The 16,109-nt window shown below is 38.0% G+C and overlaps 1 protein-coding gene across 2 annotated transcripts in view; it reads left to right on the top strand.

Moving 5' to 3' along the window:
• The window catches only part of TCEA1 (transcription elongation factor A1), a 57,916-nt gene that overhangs the window by 11,289 nt on the left and 30,518 nt on the right, over positions 1 to 16,109 (top strand). The window contains exons 2-3 of one of the 2 annotated variants that reach the window (XM_030553087.1): positions 6,951 to 7,013; positions 12,566 to 12,671. In XM_030553087.1, the coding sequence (XP_030408947.1) occupies positions 6,951 to 7,013; positions 12,566 to 12,671 (169 nt within the window). Of the gene's footprint in view, positions 1 to 6,950; positions 7,014 to 10,295; positions 10,367 to 12,565; positions 12,672 to 16,109 lie in introns of those variants that run through there. The other variant, XM_030553088.1, reaches the window with a different exon arrangement.

Genomic DNA, 16,109 nt, shown 5'->3' with positions numbered 1-16,109 from the left:
CAACGCAAAATTGATGCAGGAAGGAATGACAAGTGCATCCCAAGAGCTCCCCATCCTGGGTTCTGTGAGAGGGAAAGCCACTGGTCAATCAGTGAAAAAGAATGCTACGCCATTGTGTACGTGCTGGAAAAGCTATGCCCATACGTTTAGGGTGCCATAGGAGGAGGGAAACTGGAGGCCCTGGGGCAGCCCACATAGAGGGGCTGTCCCAGAACAATGGACTCTGGAAGTCCCAGGTTCCCAGTAGCCTGCCAGGCAAGTTTCTAGTGGAAACTGTCTAGCAGGCAGGGTTCCATTGAAATCCAACCTTTGGTTCAACAAAAATTCTTTGAAGCTGAAATGTTTTGTGGAATTTTCTGATGAAACCCTGTTTAATTGGGAAATTGCTAATGGGCTTTTTTTAAGAGGCCTCTTTGGATAGTCTGTGGTCAACATTTTATGCAAATAAAGCTTTAAGGTACGGATACGTTCAGTCTCAAAAATACAATCTTTAGCAAATATTTAATAATTGTCCAAATTATGTCTTTCTATAGGACTTTTAATATTAAAAATTGTTGCACTTATTTTAGTTTAGTAAGTTTTGTGTTTAGAAATCATTCTAGGCCCCACTATTTAAGAATGGCTAGTGGAACTTTTCACCATACCTATAGTATTTCAGGAAAGTGTATTTTCCAAGAAGTTTCAGGTTCCAAACAATTTATTAATAATGTTACATGCATTACTACTCTTTTCTTCTATATTTTTATATAACTTTAGTATTTATTATGGAATACTTTTTACATTGTGTATTCTTTGCTGCTCCCTTTTTTAAAATAAAATTAAACTATATCTGTTTAGTGTGCTGGCTTCTAAATGACAAGCTCAGAACAAGTTTGCCTTTTGTGGCAAGTAGAATGTAGCTTCAGTGCAATTAACTAATATTAGAAAATTAATAGAGGAGAAGGCGGCTTTCTGATTAAAGCAGAGGATGGTAGGATAGAGTCAAGACACATGGATTCTTCTATTCTTGACAATGCCACATATGTCTTGTGTGACTTTAGGAAGTCTCTGCTTGTTTCCACATCTGTAAAATGGGAATAATATGCCCTTACCTCTGAGGGTTGTAGATTGCTTAATTAATTAATGTTAGTAAAACAGTTTGAGACCACAGAATGGGAGGCAGTATGGAAATGCAGAATACTAGGTACCAGTATTTAAATCAGTTAATTTCTTGGGTAATTTAATAAAGATTCAGAGAGAGGCACATCTGAGAGGGCATGAATCATAACAGGTATAAACAACACAGTTAGCAGTAGTATTTAGATAACATTGCAAAGTAGATGGGATGAGTAGGAAATTGGTGAACTGCATCCAGCCATCTTGCAGGGGGAGGGATAGCTCAGTGGTTTGAGCCTTGGCCTGCTAAACCCAGGGTTGTGAGCTCAATCCATGAGGGGGCCGTTTGGAGATTTAATTGGGGAGTGGTCCTGCTTTGAGCAGGAGTTGGACTAGATGACCTCCTGAGGTTCCTTCCAACCTAGATATTCTATGATCTTAAGCAAACACTTTCTCTACACAGTATTTACTGGTTTGTGTGCCTCTTTCAATACTGCTTTCTCATGGTTATAGTCAGAAAAGTGACCAGGCCCATTACATCATGGAATACTGTGTTTTACTTCTGCAGTTTACATGTCAAAATATTTTTCTGTAAGGGCTTTAGATTAAACTTGATTTATTTTTGCTGATTGCATCATCCCTTAGGCTGTGTTTTAGTCATGGTTATTTTAAATAAGAAAAAGTCATGGACAGGTCACAGGCAGTAAATAAAAATTCATGGCTGGTGATCTGTCCATTACTTTTACTATATGCCCCTGACTAAAACTTGGGAGGGGGGGGCGCCATGGATTCTGGGGAGGGTGAGGCTGGGGGTAGGCTCCGTACCTGGCTCCTGGGAAGCAGGGATCCCAGCTCCTAGCACCATGTGCTGCTTCTGCTCTGCCCCAAGCCCTGTTTCTGCAGCTCTGATTGGCTGCGAAACATGGACAATTAGAGCTGTGGGGGTGGTGCCTGCGGGCAGAGGGTACACATGGAGCTAGGAGCTGAGGGAGGGGAGTTACTATCACTCTTCTGGGGAGCCCTCCCCCCCTGCCCTCAGGTAAGCACCGCACCCCAGCCCTGAGCCTCCCCACACCCAAACTCCTGCTGTTGGAGGGGTGTGTGTGTGTGGGGGGGGGCCTGAGACTGCCCCAGCAGTGGCTGGTGCGCCTGGCCAAGGGGCTGCCCAAGCTGCTCTGGTGGCCCCCAGGCCAGGTGCACCTGCCACTGCATAAGTCACGGAAAGTCACAGAATCTGTGACAAACACAAAGCCTTAATCATCACCACTAAATTAATCAGCAGAAAGAACTTAGCTGACCATTTTGTTGATAATGGGTAAATGCAAAATAAAACCCAGTTTACTCCTGTATAGTTATATTGGTTGTGCTGTACAAAACTTCTACTTTTGTAAGCAAAGAGATGAGGGGTAAAAAGTTAAATGTTCAGTTAAACATGTCAGTATTATTTTTGCAGGCATCACTGTAATAAAAGTAAACAAACTCAAAGTGGGAAAGGGAGATTTGGGCTGAGAGAAGAGTGAGATTGTGCTAACGAGCGAGGAGGAGAGCATGCTGTGGGATACAGCTCTGGACGGCTATGGTCTGGGAGCAGTGGGAAGGTGATGTACTTGGCCTTGTAGAACAGCCACTGTCTAACCACATCTCACAGGAGCAGAGTAAGCTATGCTTGATAAAGATTTACTTAAATGCAGGGAGGAGATCTAAACAGTCTAAGGCCTACACTACAAACTTACATCAGTACAACTACAGTGCTCAGGAGTGTGAAAAATGCACACTTCCTGAGCGACCTAGTTATATCGACCAGGTGTAGACACAACAACTACAGTGACAGGAGAAGCTCTTCCATCGATATAGTGCTGTCTTCACTACAGCACTGTACCGGTAGACAACCCCTTCTTTCTTTCTTGGTGTCTAGAAAGGAGGAGACTTGCAGAAGTATATAGGATCAGTAGTTAAAATAAATGGCCCATAATCCAAAGGAGATGAGAAATAACGAGGGTATAATGTAAAAAGTGAATTGTTATAGGAACTGGGTAGCTGTACATCCAGGTTATTAGTGACAGTTGTTAGAATCTAATAACTGTTCAGTCTTTGAAATTAATTGATCTATCTAGTACCCAGTGGACTGGTGTCTACATCACAAACTACAAATTGCACTAATTGGCTGCTTGTCTTAGCCAAAAACAAAACTGAATAGACCCTGAATTACATAGGAAAACTCAAGTACACTAAAATTCCTGGAGATCTTTCAGGTTCAGGAAGGAGGTACAATGAGAGGGCGTGGGAGACAGACTACGCTTTCCTACCTCTGCTGTGTTGTAACCACAGAAGAAGTCTTTTGGCCTACAAGCCAGCCAGTCTGACATTTCTTAGCAGCAAAGAGTTCATTTAAAAACACTGAATTGCTTGAAGATGGTGGTTAAGTGTATAGTTGGACAGAATCAGAAGGCTGCTTCTTTAAAGCTTCTGAATCATGAGTACAGAGGTGAGATACAGTCTGGCCTTCTCTCTCCTTCTTTCCTTTCCCTGTGCCCCCTTCCCCTTTCCCCCCTCAAAAAAATGAAACACATGGAATTTAGGATAATTAGTAATAAATATAAAATTTATATCGCAAGAAGTTTATTAAAGGATTTGTTAATGAATGTTGGGTGCTGATTATCATACTTTACATGTAAGAACATAAGAACAGCCATACTGGGACAGACCAAAGGTCCATCAAGCCCAGTATCCTGTCCTCTGACAGTGGCCAATGACAGGTTCTCCAAAGAGAATGAACAGACAGGTTATCATCAAGTGATCCATGCCTGTCACCCAATCCCAGCTTCTGGCAAACTGAGGCTAGGGACACCATTCCTGTCCATCCTAGCTAATAGGTCCATCAATGGCTATCTTCCATTAATCTGTCTAGCTCCCTTTTGAACCCAGTTATAATATTGGCCTTCACAACACCCTTTGGCAAGGAGTTTTAGAGGTTGACGGTCCATTGCATGAAAAAATACTTCCTTGTGTTTGTTTTAAACCTGCTGCCTATTAAATTAATTTCATTGGGTGGCCCCTTGTTCTTGTATTATGCGGAGTAAATAACACTTCCTTATTTACTTTCTCTATACCACTCATGATTTTATAGACCTCTATCATATCCCCCCTTAGTCGCCACTTTTCCAAGATGAAGAGTCCCAGTCTTATTAATCTCTCTCATACGAAAGCTGTTCTATACCCCTAATCATTTTTGTTGTCCTTTTCTGAACCTTTTCCAATTCCAATACATCTTTTTTGAGATGGGGCGACTACATCTGCATGCAGTATTCAAGGTGTACCATGGATTTATATAGCAGCAATATGATATTTTCTGTCTTATCTATCCCTTTCATGATGATTCCCAACATTCTCTTTGCTTTTTTGACTGCTGCTGCACATTGAGTGAATGATTTCAGAGAATTATCCACAATGACTCCAAGATCTTTCTTCAGTGGTAACAGCTAATTTAGACTCCATCACTGTATATGTATAGTTAAGATTATGTTTTCCAATGTGCATTACTTTGCATTTATCAGCATTAAATTTCATCTGCTATTTTGTTGCCCAGTCACCCAGTTTTGTGAGATCCTTTTGTAGCTCTTTGCAGTCTGCCTGGGACTTACAAAACTACTCAAGATAGTTATCTGCAAATTTTGCCATCTCACTGTTTACTCCTTTTCCCAGATTGTTTATGAATATGTTAAATAGGACTGGGCCCAGTACAGACCACTGGGGTACACCACCGTTTACCTCTCTCCATTCTGAAACCTGCCCATTTATTCCTACCCTTTGTTTCCTATCTTTTAATCAGTTACTAATCCATGAGAGAACCTTCCCTCTTATCCCTTGACTGCTTATTTTGCTTAAGAGCCTTTGGTGAGGGACCTTGTCAAAGGTTTTCTGAAAATCTAAATACACTATATCCACTGGATCTCTTTTGTCTGCATGCCTGTTGACCCCCCTCAAAGAATTCTAGTAGATTGGTGTGGCATATATATAGCCTTTTTCATCCTGAGTAAAACACAAGACATTATACAACCCCCCAAATACCTGAATGTTTCCATAACTGGGAGATCCATTTCTGTGAAGCTGCTTTTCTACAGTGCAGAGCTTCTAAACTTCATTGGACAGGTGTTCTCCTTTGTTAGGAACCAGGGGAGACTAGGCAGAGATACTTGCTCAGGATTCACTTTGCATGCTCTTCCTTTGCAGCACCAGTTAAGAGTTCATAAGCATACAGGGTATCACTGGATAAAATAAATGACTTTGGCTACCCACAATTTTGGTAGCTGTAGTTTGCTTGTATATAGAATACTAGTCAAACACAGCCATTCTGGGATGGGAACCACTAGCACAAGGCACAGTACACTGCATTAGGGTGAGGGGGGGAGATTTTGTCCAAGATGTGTGGACAAATGCACAACCTTGATAAAACTGCAATGGAATCCTTAATGTCCATGCATCTCAGAGAGAACTTTTTTTTCCCTCTTCCCTGGAGTGTGACTAAAAGTGACACCTTATTCAGCCAATCTTGCTTCCTGAGTGTATTCAGAATAATACCTGTTTACAGTATTGATTAAAGTTTAGGGATTTTTTTTAAAACTATTGTTAGTAGGCCTAACCTCAGTGCAGCTTAGTTGAGTGATTCTGTTCTGGATCTTGCATCACCTACAAAATTAACTAGGTGATGAATCTACCAGGGCTTTGGAGCTGTGCTCCGGCTCCAGAGCAAGCTCCAGGCAAAAACCTGCAGTGCCACTGCTCCGGAGCTGCTCTGCCCTTCAGCTCTGGGCCCCGCTCCAAATCCCTGGAATCTACATCAGTGATACATGAACCAGAAAGAACTCAGATTCCAGGTTGAGTTGCAGTGTTATTCATTAGAGAGAGTGAGTTTTCATATGTAAACTGATTAGATTTGATTTTAGTGAGATTAAGACAAGTGTGGATCCGTGCTCTGCAATTTAACTTTTAGGTGCAGAACCTCATTTTAAGGTCTCATATGAAAGATCCACTTGCAGTACATGCATCGGATTCTGTGTATTAGATTGGCGATGAATGTAGTGATCTGAGTGGTTTCAGATAGATATAGGCTTGAAAGGAAGCCTTCATTCAACTTTTTTTCACTTGCAGAACTTTTGAGTGATTTAGAAAAATAAACACCATCCCCAGGGGAAAACTACACCTATATCTAGTAAAGTACTGTAATCTGGCTACCTGTGTATGATACCTTTAAAGAAATGTATATAATCTGATATTCTACCCATGCCAACATAAATCCAGTTAAAAATATTTCTGGTAGAGGAACTGGTTACCTGAGGATTGGTAATGGGCTATATAGAGCCTTTCATCTTCAGGTTTCTTATTCTAATCTAGCCTAGGTCATTACAGACTGAAACATACTGCTGTGTGATGTCTGTCTGGTGAACTTGAGTGAAATGAGTCTGCTGTAAATCCACTTTCCAAGGTATACATATTGATGTGACTGTAACCACCCCCACAAATGGCATTACTTGGCAATCTTAATAGAGAGACCAAAAACTAAATGGTGTGGGACTAAACTGCTCTCATCCCCAAGATAGTACCTCCAGATTGAGGCTGAGGCACATTGATGTTAAGAATCTGGAAAAACTTGTAATGTCACTTCTTGTGCTAAGCTTGTTCCATGGATAAATAGTATTTAAGTCTCCAGAGTTATCAGTCTGAAACCTTTCACAGAACTAAAACATATACTGTGGGGTTATAAAGAGATATCACTTATTTTCTGCTACATGTTCTAAAGGTTAACCGTGTAGGAAATAAAATATATTTTGAATAATACTTTTATGCATGTTTTACAGGCTGGGGCACTGGATTTGCTAAAGGAGCTTAAGAATATACCTATGACCCTTGAGTTGTTACAGGTAAACTTTTTACATTGCTGATATATTTTAAATATGAGCTTTTAAATGGCAAAAATAAAAGATTATTAAATGCAGATCTGAGGTTCACCAGAATATTCTCTGTTCCTTGCATCGGAGTACAGTGGAAAAGGTTTCATTTAGATTACAAAATCTTTGGGGTAGGGAACTGCCTCTTTGCCTGTCAAGTACTGTACACCTATGCTGCTTTGCAAATAATAAAACAAAATATATTGTCCATTTACCTAGACTGAGTCTTTCTGTCAGTTTGCATGCACCACTGTAACTGGAATACACACAGACAAGCCATCTCAAAGAATCACGGTTACTGTGCAGTAAATAACCAGTCTTTTCCTCCACACCAATTTATGGCAATTCTTTTAGATTAGCTCTTGTCCAGGAGCAAGCCCTTGCAGATGCTTTTAAAACTTTTCTGTTTTATATATGGGTCTATTAGTAGGGTGTCTCAGAGACGTATATTAGAGGCACAAATCTGCTGTGCTCTTGCACTGAGGGAGAGAAACCTATTACAACCCTTTACAGGTCTAGCATGCTCTCTCCCTCTTGGATCTAGTCAACTCCACTGATCAGATCATGAGTGAGTGGCGCCAGAGTTCTGCTCTGCCCCGTCCACCTGTTCACTGGGGGATATGTTGGGTATGCAGCGCCTTCCTGCTTTCCTTGTATCTAAGTTGGTGAATAGGGTAGGTCTTATACAGCTATGCAGGTAAGCATAGGGGAGCCTAATATTCCCTTGCTCCTCCTTGCATCTGGTGAGCTGAGAGTGGTGCACAATCTAGCTCTCTTTTTGAACTTTACCTATGTCCAGGTATGCCTTTAATTGAAAACTAGGCTTTAATTGGGCAACAAGTAATCTTGCATTGAGGGGAGTGGAAATCTATGATGATGAAATTTTCCAGAATCTGCAAAGTTCTTAGCATTGTCCCATGAGGAAACAACACTTTGAAAGTAATGGTATTGTATTTAAGAATTTAACTCTTGGTAGCAAGAGCTATAATTAAGGTTCGAGGATAGGTTCAAATCAAGCTCTGTTTTTACTTGCTTATAACTTTAATAGAATGTTTTTCGATAATCTAGTTTCAGCCAAAAAATGAATTTTTGGTGGTTGCAAGTTTAAAGGAAACTCTTCTAGCTATGTCTGAGTTATGAAGCTGAATGGTTTTTTCCCACTCTGTTAGAAGAATTTCCACACTTTATTTGTATGATTAAAAGCAGATGGACTATGAAACTTGCATGTTACTCAGCAGTGAGTAAGCTCTTGGGCTAAAATAATTGTATGTATGATAATTGTGAAAAACTCAATAGGCAGCTAAGATTTTTACCAGAGTCTAATGAAGGCCTTTCTCCTTTGTGACATTACAATGCACACTACCGCTGTGACAACTTAAATTAGAGACGTTGTGTGTAAAATGCAGTCTTTCCAAATGACACTTTAACATTAAGGCTGCACAGATAATATTTGCATTTTCTGATTAATTTTAAGGTTTCAGTGGCAGTGCTAGCCTTGCCACATTGTACGTCCTGTATATTTTGTGGAGTACACTTATAAATTATATTGTTACTCTTCCAGAGAAAAGACTACGTGTATCCAATGTGGTTGAGTTAAACATTGCAGGAAAAATACCATCCATTTTTAAAAAAAAATTATATTTGCCACTTAACATACTAAATGCAAAGAATTTTATTAGCTATGGAAGTCTATGAAGGATCCAAAAGTGCTTTACAAACTATGTATAAATTCCTCTACTGCCAAAGTCCAGCCATCTAGGAGGTGGGAAGATGGCGGCGCTGTGCACCAATTTAGCTACATGGCCATGAATGAAAGCCTGAAGTGGGATGGAGAAACTTTGACTAAAAACAGCAGGACAAATTCCACTCTTATTGCATGAGACCTTCAAGGTCTATGTGGATTAAGCATGGTCTTTGTTTTAACTGCATCAAAATTGATGAAACAAATTGATGACTGGGATTCCAGTTCATAGTTCCAAAGAAATATAGATTTCATACCTGATACGTACATTGCTAACCTATCTTCTTTACCTCGCTATTGCTGTACATTGGCTTAAATTATCAAAGAAGAAAATGCCATACTTTAAGACCAAAAATGCCAGTCTGTTGTGCCAAAACATAGTTCATAATTCTCAGTTTGTTGTTGCTTGTAACTTTATATTAAGCTAACGTTCCAGGTTTGACTTAATCATGGATTTTTCTTATGTAAGATTTTTTTTACATATAAGGTTAAGATATTGGAAAAACCCACCAAACAAAATAACGTTGTGTTCTTTGCTCTCTGAGCTGATAGTGCCATCCTTCCCTAAGAGGGAGCAGCTACCTGTCCAATGTTTTCCGCCTCTCCTATCTTGCCTGATGCTTGTAGCAGTGTCCTGAGACAGTTATGGGATCTGTAAAAGAAACTCCTCCTTACCACATTTTTTCTTCCCCCCCCAAAAGAGATATAAGATTGGAATAGCTTTGTAAAAGGGCATGGTGGATAGTTTACTTCATTGGTTAAGTAATAAAGTGCTTAATTTGTTAAGACTTTGAGGAAACAAGCCAGATAGGTTAAGATTTTCATCACTGTTCTGTATAAGCCATATCATGCTACATTTTGACCAACACATTTCTCTGCCACACACGCCTCTCATCTCATTTAGTCTAAAATTTAATAATCACACATTTTTTTTAAAATCTGAGATTTCCTAATTCTGAGGCCTGAGGTTATTTGATGGATTTCCTTTACTAAAACCTTGCAAGAATCACCTGCTTAGTTAGAAACTTGAGAAGTTGTCATATTCCTCATTGCTCACAAAAATGTGATACTGGGATTTTGATTGGGTGGAGGGCATGGGTTAGAGGAACAAATGTGTTACACTGCCAATATAAATTAAAAAAACCCTCTTAATTTTCTCTTTAAAGAAGAAAAATAGTAATACCAGGCCATTACAGAGTTAAATAGAATAGCAGCTAGATCCTAAGATGTTTGAAGGTCTCTTTTCTTTGACAAAAATACAAAAAGGAATGCAAAAAAAGTGAGCCTATTAAAAGCAATATGAGAAATACACATTTCATTAATGGCTTAAATGACTTGAAATAAGAGTAACTCAACCTTTGTTAAAATTTGGCAATAAAGACAGACTAGTGTTATATAAGCAAGATTGCTATTTATTTATTTATTCATTCATTTTTTTAGCAGAAAGTAATCTGAAATCAAGTTAGAAAACTGTATTAAATTTTTTTTGGCAGATGTTTCAGTTTTGGAGCAGGAGGAAGAGGGGAAATTGGAAAAATATTCCTCTACATGGATAGACCCCTGAATTACTTGGGAGTATATTAAAGTAAGAAATAACAAATTATTGTGCTAAATTGAGATTATACCCCACCTGCTAAGTTATAAAAGGAATGGATTGTAGAAGAATCTCTTCCGAACACTGTTGGTGGCAGTTGCACTTGGAGTTTCAATTGCTGCTACTAACAGGCAGGTATCCTCAAAGTAGTAAATGAGTTTATCATGTATACAATATATAAGACAAAAAGGATAGAATGTTAATAAAATTCTTGCTAGTCATGTTTTAGGATCCTTTCCATCAATATTTTAGCTTTTCTCCGAGCTATTTGCCGAAGGGTGGGATTTTCTAAGGCAGTACTTTTCAGTCCTTTTTTATTTGCAGACCCCTAAAAAATTTCAAATGGAGGTGTGGACCCCTTTGGAAATTTGATGTGTGGTCCATAGACCCTTACCAGAGAAGTCTTAGACTGAAAAGTGACTGAAAAGAATTCAGCTATATATGTTGCATGTCCTTAGCACGGCATTTAATGCAGCGTGAGAAAGGACACTACCACATATGCCCAGTTTAATGACAACACTTCTAGGCTTTGACCTGTAGGTGGGGGTATTGACATACTTTTGGTTGATCAGAAAAATCGAATGCCTTTTCTGGGGCATGAATCTTTATTTTCATTAGTCACCTTTCACAGACCCTTAGACATAGTCTGCAGACCCCCTGTGGTCCGCAGACCACGGGTTGAAAGCAACTGGTCTAGGGAATCTAAGTAAATTAGGAGCACATCTCATGGAAGTAAATGGGATTTGTTCTTTGAAGTCACTGAAGTGCTTGTGAAAATCCCACCAAACTAAACTGATCATAATTATGAAATTCAAAATTTCGAACACTATGCAAACATCTATAAATCATTTTGATATTTTAAAGTTTTGGCAAGCCATTGCTGTAATTTAGGTTGCATAATAGCTTTCATTGCAAACACACACACTCACAGAATTTTTTAACTTTCCTCTTTTCAGGCTGGGAAATTTGAGCAGTAGTTTTTAAGCTGTCTTTGAGGGCTAGGAAACAGACAATAAACATGGCCTTTTAAAAACAACTTTCCAGTCAAAATGGAAAACTGAGAATTATCTGTTGGCAGCTACAATATGCTGTTAGACTCATAGACTTTAAGGTCAGAAGAGACCATTATGATCATCTAGTCTGACCTCCTGAACAGTGCAGGCCGCAGAATCTTGCCCATCCACTTCTATAAAAACCCCCTAACCTATGTCTGAGTTATTGAAGTCCTCAAATTGTGGTTTGAAGACCTCAAGCTGCAGAGAATCCTCCAGCAAGTGACCCGTGCCCCATGCTGCAGAGGAAGGCGAAAAACCTCCTGGGCCTCTTCCAGTCTGCCCTGGAGGAAAATTCCTTCCTGACCCCAAATGTGGCAATCAGTTAAACCCTGAGCATGTGGGCAAGACTCAGCCAGCACCCAGGAAAGAATTCTCTGTAGTAACTCAGATCCCATCCCATCGCAGACCACTGGACATACTTACCTGCTGATAACTTTGGGGACATTATTGACATTTTTAAATGTACGTTTCTTAAATTACTTGTTCCTGAGAAGTTTCTTGGCTCACTAAAATGAGAACAGCAGTTATTAGGCAGCCTCATAGAAAAGGTGGATTTCTTTCTGTTTATAGATATATCATCTTGTCCCATCTCTTGTACTCTGCCTTTACCAGTCTTGTGAATAATAATATTATAGGAAATATTATAGGATCCTGTGCTAAGAGAGCAGACTTCTAATACACTAACATTGCCCCAAAGGAGGTTTGAAGGTAATATGTCTGTTTAAAAAAAAAAAAAAAAAAAAGAAAAGAGAAAAAGGTCATCCTATAGGATAACATCGAGTGATGCAATTTCTATTGTCCTTTTTTAGAATGGACCTCTGTCTAATGCATTGAACGACCCTTCCCACTTAAATCATAAAACATGTATTTTGTTCTAAGTGAACCTTTTTTTTATTACATGCTCCTATCAATAGAAGTTTATTAATGTTTTATCTTATCAGTATAAATGTGAAGGATGTCTTATGAAAATCAGTTCAGTAAAGATTTGCAACTTAAAGTAATTTTAGTCAGCTTCATAAGGATACAACTGACTGAATGCTTAGATTTTTACCTGGCATTGTCAAAATGCAGCTTAGCTCTTTGTATCTGTTAAATGTCTTTCACAAATTGTAATGTGTATCTTTTTCTGTTGCAGTCCACAAGAATTGGAATGTCAGTGAATGCAATACGCAAGCAAAGCACAGATGAAGAGGTTACATCTTTAGCAAAGTCTCTCATCAAGTCTTGGAAAAAGCTGTTAGGTATGACTGCAAAAAGCTTTTTAACAATCTTCCTTTTCCCTCAGGCATTTAATTATTTGTATTGTGGGCATTATAAACTATTGCTGCCATCTTTATTCTTGGCTCACCAGTTCTCCCATTCAATACTGAAGCTTTTTCTGCATCACCTGTACCATTTCCATTTCCCCTGTGCCCTCTATCACTGCATTACTCCTGAGTCCCCTTAAGGGCCATAGTCGTAGCTTCATTGGGATAATGAGTTGCTAAGAACAGAGAAGCGTGAAGCACATTTCTGTGACATGACTAGTACCTTTTGGACAGTCTCAGTACTTGCTACTGAACTAAATGCCAGAGTGGCCTTACTGCAGCATTAAAACCTACTGACCTTTTGTTTGTCTGGATCAACTATTCTCTGCCTTCTCAAGTCTTTAACACCTTGATGTAAAGGTGATGTAAAGGATTTTAATCTTAATTGTCAGTGGGACATAATCTATAGGGAAAGAAAATACAAAAATCAAAAGTTAACTTAATGCTATTAGTATTATGACTAGTACATAGGTCCAATCTTATAGTAAGAAAACTAAAAACTAAACTAAAGTCTAACTAGTTCTGTTTGCCTTTTGCTGACTTTCTGAAACCTCAATATTCATCCAAGACACATGAATAAAATGGATGGAACTTCAATAGTATTCTTTTAAATATTGTGTACCAATTAACACATCTGAGGAGATTATTCTTGCAGAATTTTTTATGCCAGGACAAATCACATCACTGTAATCTTAGTGCAATTTTAAACACCTGAATCTGAAACTCATGAACAGTGCTTATTTTGAACATTGCTGATTACTCATATAACTTATATGTGGGTTCATCTCACATTCACATAAACTTAAATGTAGGGAGTTTCTTCTGATAGCTTAATCTTTAAAGTGTGAGGTCTGTTTTTGTTTTACAGAAATTACAAGAGCTGCTGGATTAATAGAAGTCTTTTCAGTTTAGACAAGTGTGCTATGCCAGCTGTCACCCAAGTTAGCTAGCTATGCATTTCAAGGCAATCTAATTTCATCACTTTCACTCTTTTTTCTAAATGCTTGCAGGAATGGTTTGGCATCCATTTTAGTAAAGCGTTTCAATAAAAAAAATTACAAAGTATGGGAGTGTTCTTAATGGGAGTATTTCTAAAGTAAAGGCTTGTAAATGCTGAATGAAAGCATGAAACAATATATAGGACTCTAATATCTGGTTGAGCAGGCATTTTCTGAAGCCAGAAGTCTGAAGTGCAGCAAGTGTACTGGTGAACAAGCTTCTAAAGTCATGTCCTGTGTCGTCATTACCAAGAGATGTACTTGATCAATAATTTGATCTGATGTCACTGGTAAATGTAACCTAATAAACTCAAATGCATACATTTTTGTATGCCTTTATGTCAATATGAAACTTAGTGAAGTCTTCCATATACTTTGTCTATCTGTTATGTAAAACTGGAATTTGATTCCATATAAAACCAGCTGAGGAAAATGCTGATAAATGCTAAGAGAACAATACAAACTATTTCTTATTCAAAATGTAAATTCCTGCTGTTCTGATGTAAATAAATTAAAAATATACCCTTCTTTCTAAAACTTGTTATAAATTACAGAAAATTATCCCAATCACTAAGGCAACAAATATTTTCTTTATTGTTTTCAGTGCAAATCTATGGAATGTGCTAATATTTTTTTTTAATTTCAACCATCTTAACTTTAATCTACTTTTTCCAGTGACATGTTTCTCCTTTTTCAACAATCTCAAAATATCCTGGAAAGCCAAACTTTTTGAGGAGAGAAACATTTTCCAATTATTGTGAGGATGTTTCCCCCATCTAATACAAATAATTAATTTGAAAATATTGTGAAAGAACTGCTGATGGCTTCCACTGGGATTTTCCTCAGGATCGTAAAGCTGGAGAACTATTTTTAAAAACAAACCACGGATAAGCAAGAGTTGTCCTTATGTCTCCTGAATTTTAAATTACGTTTAGATTTTTAATTGCTAGAGATCAAAATTACTACTCCAAAAGTATATAGTCAAATATCACTAGCAAGTAGGTGTAGCAGATCTCTCTTGTTAGTGAGGTTTTTGAAGAAATGGAAAGATCTTGGACATACTTTAGAAATTGGGGGAAGATCTTGGATAGATAATAAAAATGCTGATTAATCACCAGTTCATGGTCTGCTGAATATAGCTTTAAAAATAAACGAATACATTGCAATTCTGGCAGTGAAGGAAAGATTTTAACAGTAAATAGGATGAGATTTTAAATTACAGTGGAGTAAGTGATGATAAAATGTGATGATAAAATGTATCTGAATTTCAAATTTTGTCCACCAAACTTCATTCCCCTGGCCTTGTCTGAATGTATGCCTTACATTTTTGTCCCATGTCCTTAAGAGGACCCCTAAGATAGATAAATAGTTCAGGGGACATCTATATTGTCATTTCTTGGTGTGACAAAATACATAAATGGAAGATTAAAAATTCTCATAAATTGAAGAAAAGATTCAAAAATAGTAGCAATAAGGATAAAAAGAGGTCAGCTGACTGGAACTTTGGTAATTGCAGCCTCTCCATAGTAAGCAAACATTGCAACTTTTGGCATTTACTTTGTTGCTGTGAGGCTAGCTGCTTTTGCCTAAATCTGACACTGGATCAGAAATTACTTCTTTGAGAAAGTCAAAGACCCACAAAAAGACTGAATAGAGTAGATTTCAGAGTAATAACATGACAGGCTTTAAAGTTTGGTAAAGAGTTTCTTGTTTAAATGAAAGCAGAAATAATTTCCAAAACATAACAAATGTTCCTTTGGATTCAGTGTATTTGTTCTGCTTGTCTTTACCAATCCTTACCTTGACGGTGACTGATTTTTAAACATTAGAATATATTGAGACACATGAAAGTATTTCTCTTTAGAGGAAGAATTAACCTATTTCTATGTACACTTTGAATACAGTAGAATCTCAGTGATGAATACCAGAGTTACGAACTGACCAGTCAACCACACCCCTCATTTGGAACTGGAAGTATTTAATCAGGCAGCAGCAGAGACCAAAAAAAAAGCAAACGCAGTACCAGTACTGTGTTAAATGTAAACTACTAAAAAAGGGGAAAGTTTAAGAAAAAATAAATGATTTGACAAGGTAAGGAAACTTTCTGTGCTTGTTTCATTTAAATTAAGATGGTTAAAAGCAGCACTTTTCTTCTGCATATTAAAGTTTCAAAGCTGTATTAAGTCAATGTTCAGTTGTAAACTTTTGAAAGAAAAACCGTAAGGTTTTGTTCAGAGTTATGAACAACTTCCATTCCCAAGGTGTTCATAACTCTGAGGTTCTACTGTAAGTTCAGTAAAAGATCATTCTTACTCCCAATAAAAACGCTGGTTGGCTAGAATTCTCGCCTATAACTGTACTGATATCAAGTGAC

The sequence above is a fragment of the Gopherus evgoodei genome, chromosome 2, assembly GCF_007399415.2.
Source record: "Gopherus evgoodei ecotype Sinaloan lineage chromosome 2, rGopEvg1_v1.p, whole genome shotgun sequence".
In the NCBI taxonomy this organism is placed as follows: domain Eukaryota; kingdom Metazoa; phylum Chordata; order Testudines; family Testudinidae; genus Gopherus; species Gopherus evgoodei.
This window is presented reverse-complemented; position numbering and strand designations above follow the sequence as displayed.